This window comes from Oncorhynchus nerka, linkage group LG12 (genome assembly GCF_034236695.1).
Source record: "Oncorhynchus nerka isolate Pitt River linkage group LG12, Oner_Uvic_2.0, whole genome shotgun sequence".
Taxonomy (NCBI): Eukaryota; Metazoa; Chordata; class Actinopteri; order Salmoniformes; family Salmonidae; genus Oncorhynchus; species Oncorhynchus nerka.
This window is the reverse complement of record NC_088407.1, coordinates 18,992,561-19,012,818: the sequence shown is the minus strand read 5'-3', so window position 1 is coordinate 19,012,818 and position 20,258 is coordinate 18,992,561. Positions and strand designations below refer to the sequence as shown.

Genomic DNA, 20,258 nt, shown 5'->3' with positions numbered 1-20,258 from the left:
TTGGTTAGTTAGACCCCACTGATTATTCTCCACCCACTTTAGCTGATACAGGTAGAACAGTTCTCTCTCTACAGTCCCATTTTCTCAACATACCGGTGTCCAATTTCATTTTTTTCCGTTAATGGCCTTAAAACATGTTTTTAAAACCATATTTTTAAAATTTGTTTTCTCAAATTACTTATTGCGTGGCCATTAATTAACATGCAATATAATTTGAATGAGTTTATCCACATTGCAATGTTTTGAAATGTGGGCTTTTATTTTTGAAGGATTCCTTATTAGCATACAATGTAACATCATCGTTTGTGCTGCTGCCAGAATACCAATAGGAAAAGGCGTTTCCATCCACGATCCGGCAAGACTGTGTAGTTTATCCTACTTACAACCTGACGGACGGATCAAACTTGCCTGGACCAAAAAAACAACGCATTTATCCACACTAGCCAATATAATTTCAACATAAGAATTGCTTTTGTAATCGCTTTTATATATTTAGGCTATACAATCAAATCCATTACAAGACAGCGGTCTACAGCTAACAACATCCTAAACCAACTACATTCTGGATAGAGGAGCTGACTGAGGAAGAGTACTTTGCAGCAAGATTGTACGAGTGTACATCAAATATAAATCACATTTGAATAAAGTTTTGTGATAGAAGTGAACACTTTCCCTTACGCACAGACACAGATCATCTCTCTCGCTTCGCTGACTCATAGCCTACACAGAACCCAGGGTAAGTCACTAAGTCATCTTTTCGTTTCTGTTTTCACTCATTCGTTTTGATGTTCTAATAATGTTGGTGTTATATATTGTATTGTGTGCGAATGTGTTCGGCTGTAGTTTTGCTTGTGGAACTTTGTCATGATCAAATAATCAATAATCCATTTTTGGACTTGCTGTAAACTATAGCCTATCGTCATTTTTGCACCATCGGTGTGCATTCCCACACACAATGGACCATAAAACCATGATACTTTCATAATGGTGTGTTTCAAAACGCTTGACATGGTTCATTTTCATTTAGTTGTCGTTGTTTTTTTTGTCTGGGATGATGACCCATTTCCCAACAAGTTAACAATGTCGGTAATTTTCCTTGGTTTGAATGATGGCTGGTTACTCGGAAGAGAACCCGGCTTGAATGAACCGGTTTACATGGACCTGACGGTTGAACCGTTAAAGGAGACGGCCCTATCCTCCAACTAAGGACCATTTAATTGAGTTGATTTATGGATTAATCGTTGTGATGATATTGTGTAGGCTGTCACTCCTGCTTTCTACACATTGTTGCGTAGACAAGGTTAACCTCTTCAAATAAAATAAAATGTTATTTGTCACATACACATATATAGCAGATGTTATTGCGGGTGTAGAGAAATGCTTGTTTTCATAACTCCAACAGTGCAGTAGTATCAAATCCCATCCTTTAATAAAATGATTTTATTTTAACATCGAATGGCAACCCATACATCTGGAACGTTCTATGATGTTCAATGTCGGACGATAATAATCGATATTAAAATAACAACCTCTGATCTAGTTAGTGTCAGTTGGTGTCCATCGGTGCCTCGTGAGTAGGAATGAATGGGGAAAATGTCGAGCCTACATCATTCTTAATCCCGAGTGTTGCGCGAGTCCAGCATCACCATGCACGAATGTGTGCACGACTCGCGAGTGAGAAATTGGGGGAGTGAATGACTGCTTGCTGAATGACTACTGTTGGGCTATACTGTAATGAATAAGGATGATTATTGAGACAATAGTGTTATTACTAACACTACTGTAATGAAATGATAACAACATTATTAGGTGGTTAATTAGTACTAATGCATTACTAATGTATTATCATCAAGATATCATTTTTGGTCGATTTCATTCTCATTTCTGTCAGTGATTTGGTGCACAGTGTTTATATTTTCCTTGCACTACTAGGCTACAGAGTTGCTGCCATATAGGTAGCATCTCAGAGTAGGACTGCTGATCTGGAATCAGTTTATCATTTTAGCTCATATTGAATACCATTAAATGGAAGGTTAGGGGGGCTGATCCTAGATCTGCAATGCTACTCTGAGACACTTGATGAAACATACGGTTCCTGATCCTCCCTACAGTAAGTATAGTGATCCTCCCTACAGTAAGTATAGTGATCCTCCCTACAGTAAGTATAGTGATCCTCCCTACAGTAAGTATAGTGATCCTCCCTACAGTAAGTATAGTGATCCTCCCTACAGTAAGTATAGTGATCTTCCCTACAGTAAGTATAGTGATCCTCCCTACAGTAAGTATAGTGATCCAGATTTAATCATTCTGTACGAGAATTAGCCAAACATGGTGGAATACGCTGTAAACATGGTGGAATACGCTGGGTGGAATACGCTGTAAACATAGTGGAATACGCTGTAAACATGGTGGAATACGCTGTAACGCTGTAAACATGGTGGAATACGCTGTAAACATGGTGGAATACGCTGTAACGCTGTAAACATGGTGGAATAAGCTGTAAACATGGTGGAATACGCTGTAAACATGGTGGAATACGCTGTAACGCTGTAAACATGGTGGAATACGCTGTAAACATGGTGGAATACGCTGTAACGCTGTAAACATGGTGGAATACGCTGTAACGCTGTAAACATGGTGGAATACGCTGTAATGCTGTAAACATGGTGGAATACGCTGTAAACATGGTGGAATATGCTGTAAACATGGTGGAATACGCTGTAAACATGGTGGAATACGCTGTAACGCTGTAAACATGGTGGAATACGCTGTAACGCTGTAAACATGGTGGAATACGCTGTAACGCTGTAAACATGGTGGAATACGCTGTAACGCTGTAAACATGGTGGAATACGCTGTAAACATGGTGGAATACGCTGTAAACATGGTTAAGCAAAGGATGACAGCTGTCACTGCATTTCCTGTCACTGCATTTCCTGTCACTGCATTTCCTGCCATTGCTTTTCCTCTCAAAAGTGACATTCCAAATATACCAAGTACACTTCCACTAGTTTGACTAATGATATGTATGTGCACAATACTTGTGTACAAAAAAGTGATAAAACTCCTAAAATAATATCTGTTGTAGGCTACCATAACACGTCGTGTCAAATGTTTTACACATCTGTTGTACCTGAGTGTGTGTACTAGGCCAATGATATTTGGTTAAAAGCACATATTTGGTAACGGGCAATATTTATATTGTCCAAGGTCATTCTGTAACAGGGTATAACACTTAAACTGTCACAGCAAAGAAAGTTCTGCTCTGATCTGTGCTATTAGAAAAGGACCAGTTGTTTTTGTGTTTAATGATTTTAAATATCTTCCTGAAACCCCTTTTAGTTGACTCAGAGACGGCTGCAAACACTCGACCACTAACATTCCCACAGACACAGACAGGAAGTAGCCAAGGGGAAGCACATTTCTGCTGCACTGGCCATTTTTGTCCACCGAGCAAAAACACTGAAATCAATAGATCAAATGGGAGCACACTGCCCGGCCTGGCAGAGAGAGACAGAGAGAGAGAGAGAGAGAGAGAGAGAGAGACACAGAGAGAGAGAGAGAGACAGAGAGAGAGAGAGACAGAGAGAGAGAGAGACAGAGAGAGAGAGAGAGAGAGAGAGAGAGAGAGAGAGAGAGAGACAGAGAGACAGAGAGAGAGAGAGACAGAGAGAGAGAGACAGAGAGAGAGAGAGACAGAGAGACAGAGAGAGACAGAGAGAGAGAGAGAGACAGAGAGAGACAGAGAGAGACAGAGAGGGGGGGGGCAGAGAATCATTCAACCAGAAAGCTGACTCAATGTCACATATCTACCACCACGTCCAGGAGACACACCCTGTTGTTATTTTGGCTTTACAGATCAGAGCAGAACTTTCTGTACTGTGACCATTGAGAATTTTCTGACTGACTCACTTAGATACCTTGTGGATTAAGGAATTCCCCACTCTCTTCCGGAAGGAAAGGACTCTATAAATGAAATGCTTTGTCATGATATGATTTAAGATACAGCAGTGTTTCTGTATTGGTGTTGGCAGTCTCTGCACATAAGGGAGTCGGGATGTGCTCGTGACAATGCACAGTATCCGTTATAGCTCTGGAATGTTAACACGTTCATCTCACTCTGCCAGATGTAGAGGAAGCTCTGTCTCAAAGGGATCCTCCTGTTGGGTCCTGTGTTACATCATTTTGTCCCGTGTTACATCATTTTTTCCTGTGTTACATCATTGAGCTGTAACTGTTTATATTGAGTTGAACTCTGGAGAGAATTTTGGAATTGGAAATCTCCCCAAAATCTTTCAAACCATGATTCCATTCTGGAACAGATTTGGATCCAGATTTATTGTGATTCAGTCACACACAAATGTACACAGAAACGCACACGCTCACACACATGCGCAGGCAGACACACACACACACACGGGGACACACATGCGTACACACACACCATCAAATTTACATCCTTGACTGGCACAGAGGAGCACAACAACCCACACACTAATGGAAGTCTTTCACTTTAGCCTAATAGAAGAGGAACTAATCAAATGTGAAGTAACGGAGAGACCTTGCATTTTGTGTGGTGTGTGTGTGTGTCTGTATGTGTATGTGTGTTTCACCTTGTGCTGTGCTTTATGTAATACATGTGAATACCTTATACCGTATCCTAATGCTTTTGCTGCTAGCTCTCAGCTGTAGCATTTTAGGTAACATGTTAGATGGCTGTGTGTGTGTGTGTGTGTGTGTGTGTGTGTGTGTGTGTGTGTGTGTGTGTGTGTGTGTGTGTGTGTGTGTGTGTGTGTGTGTGTGTGTGTTTGGTATGAGGTATTTTCTGAAGGTTTCTTGAGATAGCTGCAATGAAATAGCAGCATTACCGTACTGTATATTCCATCGTCATTGGCAACTATGCTAAATTAGTAGTAGTACTGTCCTCTCTGGCTGAACACCAATGTTTCACATGGCATCTATTGAGTGTTTCTGACTGTGGGCGTATAATATGTGTAATAATATATAATATGTGTTTGTTTGTTTTGTCACCACAGTCTGTTGATGGAGACATGTAGCTCAGTCTCAGAGCTGTTGCATTGTGTTATATCATGAGTTTGGATAAAGTGTTTTTATTCTGTAAAGCCAGTTAATAATTGGTTAGTACAACACGTGTACAGAAGGGTCAGTGTATATGCCAAGAGCTCAATCTGGCAGTTTATCAACAGCTGCTGTTTGCCTGTTACACTGGAAATTCAACACTACTGTGAAAATATGCAGAAGGTAGGGCAATGCACACACACACACACACACACACACACACACACACACACACACACACCCTCTGGACTGCAGCCAGCCCCAGTGAACAGAGCATTAGAGCATTACAGACCCCTTTATCTGTGTGTGTAATGCTCACATCCGGACCAAGGCCTGCTGTGTGTGTGTGTGTGTGTGTGTGTGTGTGTGTGTGTGTGTGTGTGTGTGTGTGTGTGTGTGTGTGTGTGTGTGTGTGTGTGTGTGTGTGTGTGTGTGTGTGTGTGTGCGTGTGTGTGTGTGTGTGTGTGTGTTTGTGTGTGTGTGTGTGAGAGAGGGCGAGAGAGAGAGAGAGAGAGAAGCAGAATAGAAGGAAAATGAATGAGGAAATGCTACAGGATGCAATGACCTTTTCCCACTAGCGCACCAGGGTCACAGCTGCAACACAGACACACACACACACACACACACACACACACACACACACACACACACACACACACACACACACACACACACACACACACACAGCCTACTTCCCATTGAAGTAGGCCAAAATCCTGATTATAGTCAACAGCCCAGCTGCATCATGGGAGGAAAGTAGCTTCCGTTTTGTATCTGCATTTATATATTTGGCTAGGAATTTGTTGTTAACTGACTTGCCTAGTTAAATAAAGGTTAAATAAAATAAAGAAATAATCAAATAAACCAATGAAGCAGGAGGAAGATAAGGACAGTCCGTTGGCATGAAAACGTTATATTATTATCCACTGTTTGCTTTAATGACAACACCCAAAGCCTCTTACTCTAACTGCCCTAGTGGTGGAAACTAAAGAGGGAGAAACACCTGTTAGTGAAGCCTTTGACTTTCACCCATGTTGTTTTTCACACGGACTCTGAGTCAGCTGTAACATGTTGCAGAACAAGTGATGTCAGGTTATTTACTGTAAGACCTGATCCCAGTTCAGGTTTCAGGTGTCAGCTGGTGGTTGTACAATGATATCCTGTATAATGTTCTGTATCCAACAGATCCAGGGTTGCTTTTGATTCTCAGATCCTAATGGGAAACCTGACCCTACAGTACATCTGTTAATGGCAAGTACAGCCTGCAGCGTCACGTTGCTTTACTTTCCTTTCAGAAGGGAAGGGGAGTAACAGGGAGGGAGGGATGGAGGAGGGAGGGAGAGGGGAAGGAGGACATCTTTTCAGAAGGGAAGGGGAGTAACAGGGAGGGAGAGATGGAGGAGGGAGGGAGAGGGGAAGGAGGACATCTTTTCAGAAGGGAAGGGGAGTAACAGGGAGGGAGAAATGGAGGAGGGAGGGAGAGGGGAAGGAGGACATCTTTTCAGAAGGGAAGGGGAGTAACAGGGAGGGAGAGATGGAGGAGGGAGGGAGAGGGGAAGGAGGACATCTTTTCAGAAGGGAAGGGGAGTAACAGGGAGGGAGGGATGGAGGAGGGAGGGAGAGGGGAAGCAGGACATCTTTTCAGAAGGGAAGGGGAGTAACAGGGAGGGAGAGATGGAGGAGGGAGGGAGAGGGGAAGGAGGAGTGTGTCTGAGTCATCTACAGTTACAGACATCATCGGAGAACAGAGGGAGGGGCGGACGAGAGGAGAGGAGAAGAGAGAAGAAGGGACGAGAGGAGAGAGGAGGAAGTTATCATTCATGGCATCCATTACCTAAGAGGGTTTAGTGTCACTCAGATCTGATGATGTCAGTGTGGGGGCTGCTAGGTGACCTCAACTCATCTTCCCTTCTATCTAGTTTATATCTATACCTTAATAGTTGTATTTGAGCTTCTGACCTCCTTCCCTCTTCTATCTGATGTATATCTATTCTATAATAGCTCAAACCCATACTTAGCGTTACCGTCTGTGTTTAACCTAGCAGTATGGCACAGAGATAAACACTTAATTAGAGTATGACTTTACTCCCAAGCAGAAGCATGGCTGTGTGACTCAACACTTTACAGCATGATTCACAGGAGTGTGTGTGTGTGTGTGCGCACGTGAGTCTGTGCGTGGGTGCACTTTGTTCTTTCCATTAGTGGAATCAGCAGCATGGATGTAGGAGGAGAAGGGGGACACAATATGATTCAGAGAAAATGAAACTCAGTCAATCATCCAATCATCGTCCTCCTGCGCGTGCGTTCCTTCTATAGGAAATGAGACATTTATTAAATGACGTCCCAGCTAGCACATAACATTCTGAGAACCATATGTTTCTTAGAGGTTGGTGAGAGCGTTGTTGTCTTATAGTTATTTTGCATACAACATTCTGGGAAGGGTGCTGTTCTGGCAGGTATCCTAGCTGTTAGAGCGTTGGGCCAGTAACCGAAAGGTTGCTGGTTTGAATATCCAAGCCGACAAGGTGAAAAATCTGCCAATGTTCCCTTGAGCAAGGCACCTAACCCTAATTTCCTCCAGAGGCACCATACTGTTATGGCTGACCTTGTAAAACCACACATTTTACTGCACCTGGTGTATGTGAAAATAAAATAAAAACGTAATAAAATATGGATAGTTGCTTGGCTTTGGAACATTCTCAGCACATTTGAGGGAGGAACTTGGCAAAAACACGTTCATAACAGGTTTACTCTCACTTTTATTTAAAGTGATGTTCTCAAATTGTTCCAAAAACGTTAAACAATGTTCTTCTGTGGGAATGTCAGTACTTCATCATAACGTTCCCTACAGGTTTACCCATGGTTCTATTTAAAGTCATGTTCTCAAATTGTTCCAAGAATGTTAAGAAACAATGTACTTCTGTGGGAATTTTTGTTCTTCAGATAATATTTCCTACAGGTTTCCTCATGGTTCTATTTAAAACGGCAATCCATCACTTTCTTTATTCTGCAGAACACAGAAGAGTGCATGATCAGTTTCATAGAACATTCCATCACAGGCCTTGAGCAAAAAGCAGGTGGGTGCCTTTGACAGCCAAAGACCAACTCCGGAGGCCATGGCCAGGGCTTCACCATCCCAGTCATCCGGATTGTCCCTCATAATCCAGAACAGCGCATTGGTAAAGGTAGATGGTCTGCACCAGCCTGGAGGTTGAGTTCCATCTGGTTGGCACGGCCCTCAGTAGAGTCGGCTGCTAGCAGTGCAGCCACAGAGCCAGTCTTTCCGTTGATAACACTCAGACTTAAATTGTTGTGCTATTTTAAATCCCTTTTGATGTAGGTCCCTAAACTCAGGTATTCTTCTTCCATGCCTTATCACCACAATTTTCACGAGAAAATCCCACTTTGAAAACGGTTTGAGATGCAACACGTTAAAGCCATCCCGATCAGCTTACTTTTATCTAGCAGTAAAACGAACGTGAAGTAACCACCAAAAGGCAGCAGATGACGTATGGCGTCTATAGGCAGGGCTGAACTCTTTCCCTTTACTTTTTTAACGTCAATGTATTATTTGAGTGCAATGAAAATGAATGGGACATACCGTAAAACTACAATTAAACGCAGCCTCAAATAGGCGCCTGTCCCTTTTAATAGCCGGGCAATAGCAAAAAGTTCAGCAAATAGACACCTGTTTCAAATAAACGCTGGGTTTCAATTAATTGTTTACGAGGTTACCATGAATAATCATTCATTGTTGATGAGGTTTAATGTTTGATTTGTGACATTAAATAACTCAGTAATGATTTTAAAAAATGATGTCAATCTTCAAATGATGGCAAAACAAATATTTATTGTGGAACTGGGTTTCCTGGGAGTGCATTCTGATGAAGATCATCAAAGGTAAGTGAATATTTATAATGTTATTTCTGACTTCTGTTGCCTGGAAAATATGGCGGATATTTATTTGGCCTGTTGGGTCTCTGAGCGCCGTACTCAGATTATTTGCTTTTTCCGTAAAGCTTTTTTGAAATCTGACACAGCGGTTGCATTAAAGAGAAGTATATCTAAAGTTCCATGCATAACAATTGTATTTTCATCAACATTTATAATGAGTATTTCTGTAAATTGATGTGGCTCTCTGCAAAATCACCGGATGTTTTTGGAACTACTGAACATAACGTGCCAATGTAAACTCAGATTTTTAAAATAAAAATATGAACTTTATCAAACAAAACATACATGTATTGTGTAACATGAAGTCCTATGAGTGTCATCTGATGAAGATCATCAAAAGTTAGAATGAATCACTATCTCTATTTCTGATTTTTGTGATTCCTATCTTTGGCTGGAAAAATGGCTGTGTTTTTCTGTGACTTGGCTCTGACCTAACATAATTGTTTGTGGTGCTTTCTCTGGAAAGCCTATTTGAAACCGGACACTGTGGTGGGATTAACAAGAAGTGTATCTTTAAAATGGTGTGAAATACTTGTATGTCTGAGGAATTTTAGTTATGAGATTTCTGTTTTTTGAATTTGGCGCCCTTCACTTTCACTGGCTGTTGTCATATCGATCCCGTTAGCGGGATCTCAGCCCAAAGAAGTTTTTAACTATGCAAATGAGCCAAAGTTGTCTGCATTGAGGAAATAGACACCTGGCTCAAATAGAAGCCTGTCTCTTATAAGTGCCTGTTGTTTTAGTGATTTAAGAAAATAAATGCCTGTGCTATTAATAGATGTTTTACGGTATTGACACATGAAAGGCATCGTAGCTCTGTGCCTTTTTGGCATCCATTAGCTGGCAGTATAAGGGAGAAACACGCATGTGCAAGTCATGTCAATGGTTTTGAGTTTTAAAGGTGAGAAAGGCCCACGCCGAGTCTGTGTTTCCGCTGGCCTCCTTGCGCATTTTGTACCAGAGCACCGCAAGTTTTAGAAGTACTAGTTCAGAAAACAAGGACATTCAGAGACTTGTTCCGAAGCCACCTCTATGTTGACTTGGCTGTGTGCTTAGGGTCGTTGTCATGTTGGAAGGTGAACATTTACTCCAGTTTGAGGTCCTGAGCGCCCTAGAGCAGGTTTTCATCAAGGACCTCTCTGTACTTTCCTCTGTTCATCTTTCCCTTGATCCTGACTAGCACCCCAGTCCCTGTCACTGAAAAACATCCCCACAGCATGATGCTGCCACCACCTTGCTTCACCGTAGTGAAAGAGATAATCTTGTTTCTTATGGTCTGAGAGTCATTTAGGTGCCTTTTGGCAAACTCCAAGTGGGCTGTCATGTGCCTTTTACTGAGGAGTGGCTTTCGTCTGGCCATTCTATGACATAGACCTGATTGGTGGAGTGCTGCAGAGATGGTTGTCCTTCTGGAATATTCTTCCATCTCCACAGAGGAACTCTGGAGCTCTGTCAGAATGACCATTGGGTTATTGGTCCCCTCCATGACCAAGGCCCTTCCCCATATTGCTCAGTTTGGCCAGGTGGCCAGCTCTAGGAAGAGTCTTGGTGGTTCCAAACTTCTTCAATTTAAGAATGATGGAGGCCACTGTGTTCTTGGGGACCTTCAATGCTGCAGAAATGTTTTGATACCCTTCCCCAGATCTGTGCCTCGGCACAATCCTGTCTCGGACCACTACGGATAATTCCTTTGACCTCATGGCTTGGTTTTTGCTCTGACATGCACTGTCAACTGTGGGACCTGATATAGACAGGTGTGTGCCTTTCCAAATCATGTCCAATCAATTTAATTTAACACAGGTGGACTCTAATCAAGTAGGATCAATGGAAAAAGAATGCACCTGAGCTCAATTTCGAGTATCCAAGTGTCTGAATACTTCTGTAAATATGTCACGTTTGCTTTCGCTCTGCCTCGCTGGCACTCGAGGTCACCAGGCTGCTCATCATTACGAACACCTGTCACCATCGTTACTCGCACCAGTGCTTCATCGGACTCACCTGGTCTCCATCACGTCATTTATTGCCTCCCTTATATCTGTCACTTTCCCAGTTTCATTCCCATGTCTGCATTGATGTTGTTTTGTTTCTCTTGTCCAGACGCTGTTTTTTTTAGTTTCATGTCTATTTATTATTAAATCCTCACCCTGTACGTGCTTCCTGTCTCCCAGTATCGGTATTTAAGGAACCATTGCAAAATAAGAAAATTCATTTTTTTATACGAACATTTCTGAAAACCTGTTTTTGCTTTGTCATTATGGGGTATTGTGTGTAAATTAACGAGAAACATTTTTTATTTAATCCATTTTAGAATACGGCTATAACGTAACTAAATTAGGAAAAAGTGAAGGGGTCTGACTAGTACCAATCAAAATTTTGGTCACAGCTACTCATTCCAGGGTTTTTCTTTATTTCTTATTATGTTCTACATTGTAGAATAATAGGGAAGAAATCCAAACTATGAAATAAGTAACACATGTGAAATCATGTAGTAACCAAAAGAGGGACAGCTTTGCACACTCTTGGCATTCTCTTAACCAGCTTCATGAAGTAGTCACCTGGAATGTATTTCAATTAACAGGTGTGCCTTGTTAAAAGTTAATCCTTGTTAATGCGTTTGAGCCAATCAGTTGTGTTGTGACAAGGTAGGGGTGGTATACAAAATATAGCTCTATTTGTTAAAAGACCAAGTCCATATTATGGCAAGAACAGCTCAAATAAGCAAACAGAAACGAATGTCCATTACTTTAAGACATGAAGGTCAATCAATCTGGAAAATTTCAAGAACTTTGAAAGTTTGTTCAAGTGCAGTCGAAAACCATCAAGTGCTATGATGAAACGGCTCTCATGAGGACCGCCACAGGAAAGGAAGACCCAGAGTTACCTCTGCTGCAGCGGATGAATTAATTAGAGTTAACAGCCTCAGAAAGTGCAGCCCAAATAAATGCTTCACAGAGTAACAGACACATCTCAACATTAACTGTTCAGAAGAGACTGTATGAATCAGGCCTTTATGGTCGAATTGCTGCCAAGAAACCACTACTAAAGGACACCAATAATAAGAAGAGACTTGTTCGGGCCAAGAAACACGAGCAATGGACATTAGACTTGTGGAAATCTGTTCTTTGGTTTGATGAGTCCAATTTCAAGATTTTTGGTTCCAACCGCCGTGTCTTTGTGAGATGCAGAGTAGGTGAACGGATGATCTCCGCATGTGTGATTCCCACCGTGAAGCATGGAGGAGGAGGTGTGATGGTGTGGGGGTACTTTGCTGGTGACACTGTCTCTGATTTATTTAGAATTCAATGCACACTTTACTAGCATGGCTACCACAGCATTCTGCAGCAATAATTCAACCCATCTGTTTTGCGCTTAGTGGGACTATTATTTATTTTTCAACAGGACAATGACACAAAACACCTCCAGGACGTCTAAGGGCTATTTGACCAAGCAGGAGAGTAATGGAGTGATGCATCAGATGACCTGGATTCCACAATCACCCGACCTCAACCTAATTGAGATGGTTTAGGATGAGTTGGACCGCAGAGTTAAGGAAAAGGAGCCAACAAGTGCCCAGCATATGTGGGAACTCCTTCAAGACTGTTGGAAAGCATTCCAGGTGAAGCTGGTTGAGAGAACGCCATGAGTGTGTAAAGCTGCCATCAAGGCAAAGGCTGGCTACTTTGAAGAATCTAAAATCTAAAATATATTTTGATTCGTTTAACACTTTCTTGGTTACTACATGATTCCATATGTGTTATTTCATAGTTGTGGTTTCTTCACTATTATTCTGCAATGTACAAATAGTACAAATAAAGAAAAGTAGGTGTGTCTTAACTTTTAACTGTTACTGTTTTAAAATTATTTATTTTTTACAGTCCCTAAACGTTACATTTATCAGGACAATGCTGTACTTTGACTTGGGTAGGGTAATTTCCAGAACAGTGGTGAAGTTAATATTTAGTTACTCATACCAGCTCTTCAAGTAACTCCACACAATTCTACTGACTATTCCGTTCCTATGGACATCGTCAGATTCACTGTAGGAAGAGCATAATGTACACACACTCGATTAAGGAGAGAGTATTTCGGTATTGAGTACTGCACTGTTGGGTAGGACTTGCAAGTTAAGCATTTCACTGTACTTGTGCATGTGACACATAAAACATGAGTGGAGGTAGAGAAGTGGAGGTGGAGAAAGAAAGAGAGTGAGAATGAAGGAAGAGACACGGAGAAGGGGAGGAAGTGTGCTTTAATTCACACACTAGATCTACAAATGACATTAAACTACAAATTAATGTACATATATTTTAGTTATATCCCCTGTTTTTTATATATATATATTTTACTGTTTGCCATATCAATGTTTACTGTCAGAGTTGTGAACATGGAGCTGTACCCATCTTCTGAGTAGTCGGACTTTGGACTGTTCATTCAGACCAGGAGTGCATTGAAATCAAGTCAACAACAGCCACAAGCCTGTCTCTAATATGTGCCTGTCTCTGTTTCCAGCTATGGAAACCCTCAACAGTCTCCAGTATGTACAGAAGTTTGAGATCTCCTTCTGTCTAAATTTGTTCTCTGACTCAGTCACCACCTCATGTGGACACAAGTTTTGCAAGGCCTGTAATGAACAAACACTGGGAAAAAGTGTCGTGTTCAAGTGTCCACTCTGTCAAGAGCCATTCCAAAGAAGACCTAATCTACGTGTCAACACAACACTAAGAGATGTTGTGGATCAATTTAATGCAAAGTGCCCAGCTCCTGCACCAGCCACAGCTCCAGCTCCTGTACCAACCCCAGCTCCAACCCCTGTACCAGCCCCAGCTACAGCCCCTGTACCAGCCCCAGCTCCAACCCCTGTACCAGTCCCAGCTACAGCCCCTGTACCAGCCCCAGCTACAGCTACAGCCCCTGTACCAGCCCCAGCTACAGCCCCTGTACCAGCCCCAGCTCCAACCCCTGTACCAGCCCCAGCTACAGCCCCTGTACCAGTCCCAGCTCCAATCCCTATACCAGTCCCAGCTACAGCCCCTGTACCAGCCCCAGCTCCAACCCCTGTACCAGTCCCAGCTGCAGCCCCTGTACCAGCAATGCAGTGATAACCAACAAGTAATCTAACTAACAATTCCAAAACTACTGTCTTATACACAGTGTAAGGGGATAAGGAATATGTACATAAGGATATATGAATGAGTGATGGTACAGAGCAGCATACAGTAGATGGTATCGAGTACAGTATATACATATGAGATGAGTATGTAGACAAAGTAAACAAAGTGGCATAGTTAAAGTGGCTAGTGACATAAGAATGCAGTCGATGATCTAGAGTACAGTATATACATATGCATATGAGATGAATAGTGTAGGGTAAGTAACATTATATAAGGTAGCATTGTTTAAAGTGGCTAGTGATATATTTACATCATTTCCCATCAATTCCCATTATTAAAGTGGCTGGAGTTGGGTCAGTGTCAATGACAGTGTGTTGGCAGCAGCCACTCAATGTTAGTGATTGCTGTTTAACAGTCTGATGGCCTTGAGATAGAAGCTGTTTTTCAGTCTCTCGGTCCCAGCTTTGATGCACCTGTACTGACCTCGCCTTCTGGATGATAGCGGGGTGAACAGGCAGTGGTTCGGGTGGTTGATGTCCTTGATGATCTTTATGGCCTTCCTGTAACATCGGGTGGTGTAGGTGTCCTGGAGGGCAGGTAGTTTGCCCCCGGTGATGCGTTGTGCAGACCTCACTACCCTCTGGAGAGCCTTACGGTTGAGGGCGGAGCAGTTGCCGTACCAGGCGGTGATACAGCCCGCCAGGATGCTCTCGATTGTGCATCTGTAGAAGTTTGTGAGTGCTTTTGGTGACAAGCCGAATTTCTTCAGCCTCCTGAGGTTGAAGAGGCGCTGCTGCGCCTTCTTCACGACGCTGTCAGTGTGAGTGGACCAATTCAGTTTGTCTGTGATGTGTATGCCGAGGAACTTAAAACTTGCTACCCTCTCCACTACTGATCCATCGATGTGGATAGGGGGTGTTCCCTCTGCTGTTTCCTGAAGTCCACAATCATCTCCTTAGTTTTGTTGACGTTGAGTGTGAGGTTATTTTCCTGACACCACACTCCGAGGGCCCTCACCTCCTCCCTGTAGGCCGTCTCGTCGTTGTTGGTAATCAAGCCTACCACTGTTGTGTCGTCCGCAAACTTGATGATTGAGTTGGAGGCGTGCATGGCCACGCAGTCGTGGGTGAACAGGGAGTACAGGAGAGGGCTCAGAACGCACCCTTGTGGGGCCCCGTGTTGAGGATCAGCGGGGAGGAGATGTTGTTGCCTACCCTCACCACCTGTGGGCGGCCCGTCAGGAAGTCCAGTACCCAGTTGCCCAGGGCGGGGTCGAGACCCAGGGTCTCGAGCTTGATGACGAGCTTGGAGGGTACTATGGTATTGAATGCCGAGCTGTAGTCGATGAACAGCATTCTCACATAGGTATTCCTCTTGTCCAGGTGGGTTAGGGCAGTGTGCAGTGTGGTTGAGATTGCATCGTCTGTGTACCTATTTGGGCGGTAAGCAAATTGGAGTGGGTCTAGGGTGTCAGGTAGGGTGGAGGTGATATGGTCCTTGACTAGTCTCTCAAAGCACTTCATGATGACGGAAGTGAGTGCTACGGGGCGGTAGTCGTTTAGCTCAGTTACCTTAGCTTTCTTGGGAACAGGAACAATGGTGGCCCTCTTGAAGCATGTGGGAACAGCAGACTGGTATAGGGATTGATTGAATATGTCCGTAAACACACCGGCCAGCTGGTCTGCGCATGCTCTGAGGGCGCGGCTGGGGATGCCGTCTGGGCCTGCAGCCTTGCGAGGGTTAACACGTTTAAATGCCCTGTACCAGCCCCAGCTCAAACCCCTGTACCAGTCCCAGCTATAGCCCCTGTACCAGCCCCAGCTCAAACCCCTGTACCAGCCCCAGCTCCAACCCCTGTACCAGCCCCAGCTCTAACCCCTGTACCAGTCCCAGCTCCAACCCCTGTACCAGCCCCAGCTACAGCCCCTGTACCAGCCCCAGCTCAAACCCCTGTACCAGCCCCAGCTACAGCCCCTGTACCAGCCCCAGCTACAGCCCCTGTACCAGCCCCAGCTCAAACCCCTGTACCAGCCCCAGCTACAGCCCCTGTACCAGCCCCAGCTCCAACCCCTGTACCAGCCCCAGCTACAGCCCCTGTACCAGCCCCAGCTCCAACCCCTGTACCAGTCCCAGCTACAGCCCCTGTACCAGCCCCAGCTACAGCCCCTGTACCAGCCCCAGCTCCAACCCCTGTACCAGCCCCAGCTCCAACCCCTGTACCAGTCCCAGCTCCAACCCCTGTACCAGCCCCAGCTCCAGCCCCTGTACCAGCCCCAGCTCAAACCCCTGTACCAACCCCAGCTACAGCCCCTGTACCAGCCCCAGCTACAGCCCCTGTACCAGCCCCAGCTCAAACCCCTGTACCAGTCCCAGCTACAGCCCCTGTACCAGTCCCAGCTACAACCCCTGTACCAGCCCCAGCTCAAACCCCTGTACCAGTCCCAGCTACAGCCCCTGTACCAGCCCCAGCTCAAACCCCTGTACCAGCCCCAGCTCAAACCCCTGTACCAGTCCCAGCTACAGCCCCTGTACCAGCCCCAGCTACAGCCCCTGTACCAGCCCCAGCTCCAACCCCTTACCAGCCCCAGCTCAAACCCCTTGCCAGCCCCCGCTCAAACCCCTGTACCAGCCCCAGCTCAAACCCCTGTACCAGCCCCAGCTCAAACCCCTGTACCAGCCCCAGCTACAGCCCCTGTACCAGCCCCAGCTCAAACCCCTGTACCAGTCCCAGCTACAGCCCCTGTACCAGCCCCAGCTCCAACCCCTGTACCAGCCCCAGCTCCAACCCCTGTACCAGCCCCAGCTACAGCCCCTGTACCAGCCCCAGCTCAAACCCCTTACCAGCCCCAGCTCAAACCCCTGTACCAGTCCCAGCTACAGCCCCTGTACCAGCCCCAGCTCCAGCCCCTGTACCAGCCCCAGCTCCAACCCCTGTACCAGTCCCAGCTCAAACCCCTTACCAGCCCCAGCTCAAACCCCTTACCAGCCCCAGCTCCAACCCCTGTACCAGCCCCAGCTCAAACCCCTGTACCAGCCCCAGCTCAAACCCCTGTACCAGCCCCAGCTCATACCCCTGTACCAGTCCCAGCCCCAACCCCTGTACCAGTCCCAGCTCAAACCCCTGTACCAGCCCCAGCTCAAACCCCTTACCAGCCCCAGCTCAAACCCCTTACCAGCCCCAGCTCAAACCCCTTACCAGCCCCAGCTCAAACCCCTTACCAGCCCCAGCTCCAACCCCTGTACCAGCCCCAGCTCAAACCCCTGTACCAGCCCCAGCTCAAACCCCTAGTACCAGCCCCAGCTCATACCCCTGTACCAGTCCCAGCCCCAACCCCTGTACCAGTCCCTGCTCAAACCCCTGTACCAGCCCCAGCTCAAACCCCTGTACCAGCCCCAGCTCAAACCCCTGTACCAGTCCCAGCCCCAACCCCTGTACCAGTCCCAGCTCAAACCCCTGTACCAGTCCCAGCCCCAACCCCTGTACCAGTCCCAGCTACAGCCCCTGTACCAGTCCCAGCTCCAACCCCTGTACCAGCCCCAGCTCAAACCCCTGTACCAGTCCCAGCCCCAACCCCTGTACCAGCCCCAGATACAGCCCCTGTACCAGCCCCAGCTACAGCCCCTGTACCAGCCCCAGCTCCATCCCCTGTCCCAGCCCCAGCTCCAACCCCTGTACCAGCCCCAGCTACAGCCCCTGTACCAGCCCCAGCTCAAACCCCCTGTACCAGCCCCAGCTCAAACCCCTGTACCAGCCCCAGCTCAAACCCCTGTACCAGCCCCAGCTCAAACCCCTGTACCAGCCCCAGTTCCAACCCCTGTACTAGTCCCAGCTCCAGCCCCTGTACCAGTCCCAGCCCCAACCCCTGTACCAGCCCCAGCCCCTGTCCCAGCCCCCAGCCCCAGGCCCCAGCTCCAGCTCCATCCCCTGTCCCAACCCCCAGCCCCCAGCCCCAGCTCCAGCTCCATCCCCTGTCCCAGCCCCAGCTCCTGCCCCTGTTCCAGCCCGAGCTCCAGGCTTAGCTCCTGCCCCAACACCAGCCTCAGGTCCAGCCCCTACCAGTACCAGCCCCTTCCCTGGTGAGACCTGGACTTGTGCTTGGTATGATCATGGCCCTGGTGCTCTGGTTCTGATGATGTATCCACAGACATACCTGCAGTCTGACCAGAGTGAAACATGCTCACTGAAGTACCCAGAGGGGGGTGTAAGAAGCCAGACAAACCACTGGGGGGAGAGAAGATGTTCAAGAAAGCGAAGGCAGAAATGCAGCAGATGATCTAGGAGCAACTGGGGAACATTAAGGAGATCAAACACTCTGTGGAGCTCAGCAAGAGTAGAGCAGACAGCGAGCGAGAGATCAGTTTGAAGTCCGTCAGCGATATGAAGCTCTTAATTGAGATGAGCCCGGCTGAGCTCATAGAGATCAAGGGGAATCAGAAACTAGCAGAGAGGCGGGCTGAAGGGTTCATCAAAGAACTGCAGCAGGAAGTCACTGAGCGACACACACACACACACACACACACACACACACACACACACACACACACACACACACACACACACACACAGCCATTGTTCAGCCTGACATGTTCAACATCTTACCTGTCCATTTAGGATTAGAATAATTCACTCAGGCATTTTTTCATACTAGTAATTTATAGAAAGGTACATTACTGTTGGTGTGTGTTCCCCCGTTTGTGTGTGTGTGTGTGCGTGCGTCCAGCTCCTCAGTAAAGTCTAAACGACTAGGTGCTTGTGCACATGTTTGCTTAAAAGCACTTTGTATTTGAACAGGTAGGAGGCTTCAATATTGGCTGTGTGTTATGCTGTGTACAGCAGTATGAACCTTGTGTTGTTGTGATTCTTGGCAGTAACATCCTGTGAGAGGTTGATGTCAGCCAAGCTATAGCACTCTCCTTCTCTGTCTCTCAATCCCTGTCTCTCTATCTCTCTCTCCCTCTCTCTCTCTCCTTCTCTCTGTCTCTCTATCCCTCCTACACATATTATCTGGAGGTGGGTGATGAGAGAGAGAGAGAGAGAGACCAAATTCTGAGATTGCGATAACCCAGCACCGTCTTGAGAGAGAGACCAAGTTCTGAGATTGCGATAACCCAGCACCGTCTTGAGAGAGAGAAAAGGAGAGCAAGACAGAGGATAAATAGAATAACCATGTGTGAAGAGGGTGATAGGAAGGTGGAGATAGAGGGTGGAGGGAGGGGATGGAGACAGAGGGTGTAGGGAAGGGGTGGAGACAGAGGGTGTAGGGAAGGGGTGGAGGGAGGGGATGGAGACAGAGGGTGTAGGGAAGGGGTGGAGACAGAGGGTGTAGGGAAGGGGTGGAGACAGAGGGTGTAGGGAAGGGGTGGAGATAGAGGGTGGAGGGAGGGGATGGAGACAGAGGGTGTAGGGAAGGGGTGGAGACAGAGGGTGTAGGGAAGGCGTGGAGATAGAGGGTGGAGGGAGGGGATGGAGACAGAGGGTGTAGGGAAGGGTGGAGATAGGGTGTAGGGAAGGGGTGGAGACAGAGGGTGTAGGGAAGGGGTGGAGACAGAGGGTGTAGGGAAGGCGTGGAGATAGAGGGTGGAGGGAGGGGATGGAGACAGAGGGTGTAGGGAAGGGGTGGAGACAGAGGGTGTAGGGAAGGGGTGGAGACAGAGGGTGTAGGGAAGGGTGGAGACAGAGGGTGTAGGGAAGGGGTGGAGATAGAGGGTGGAGGGAGGGGATGGAGACAGAGGGTGTAGGGAAGGGGTGGAGACAGAGGGTGTAGGGAAGGGGTGGAGATAGAGGGTGTAGGGAAGGGATGGAGACAGAGGGTGTAGGGAAGGGGTGGAGATAGAGGGTGTAGGGAATGGTTGGAGACAGAGGGTGTAGGGAAGGGATGGAGACAGAGGGTGTAGGGAAGGGGGGGAGACAGAGGGTGTAGGGAAGGGGTGGAGAGAGAACGGCAGGATGGATGAAGGGAAGGAAACAGAAGAAGTGTTGGAGGAGTGAGAAGGTGAGAAAAGAAAATGAAAGGAGCATGTTATCTCTCATTTTATACGTGTCTAATCCTGAAAGCTGATTGGTCAGAAGCGCATTCCAGCCGGTGTCTATTCCACAAATTACCACCGGCTAAA

The 20,258-nt window shown here is 46.3% G+C and overlaps 2 protein-coding genes across 2 annotated transcripts in view; both read left to right on the top strand.

Moving 5' to 3' along the window:
- The first annotated feature begins 318 nt into the window (after positions 1–318).
- The window catches only part of LOC115115241 (astrocytic phosphoprotein PEA-15-like), a 45,603-nt gene continuing 25,663 nt past the window's right edge, over positions 319–20,258 (top strand). The window contains exon 1 of the mRNA XM_029643736.2: positions 319–736. The gene's annotated coding sequence lies outside the window, so the exon portion shown is untranslated. The remainder of the gene's footprint in view (positions 737–20,258) is intronic.
- Positions 13,759–18,225, top strand: LOC115115238 (uncharacterized). The gene is made up of 4 exons (XM_065024982.1): positions 13,759–14,142; positions 16,032–16,766; positions 16,798–17,325; positions 17,434–18,225. The coding sequence occupies exons 1-4, from the start codon at positions 13,759–13,761 to the stop codon at positions 18,223–18,225; spliced, it is 2,439 nt and encodes an 812-aa protein (XP_064881054.1).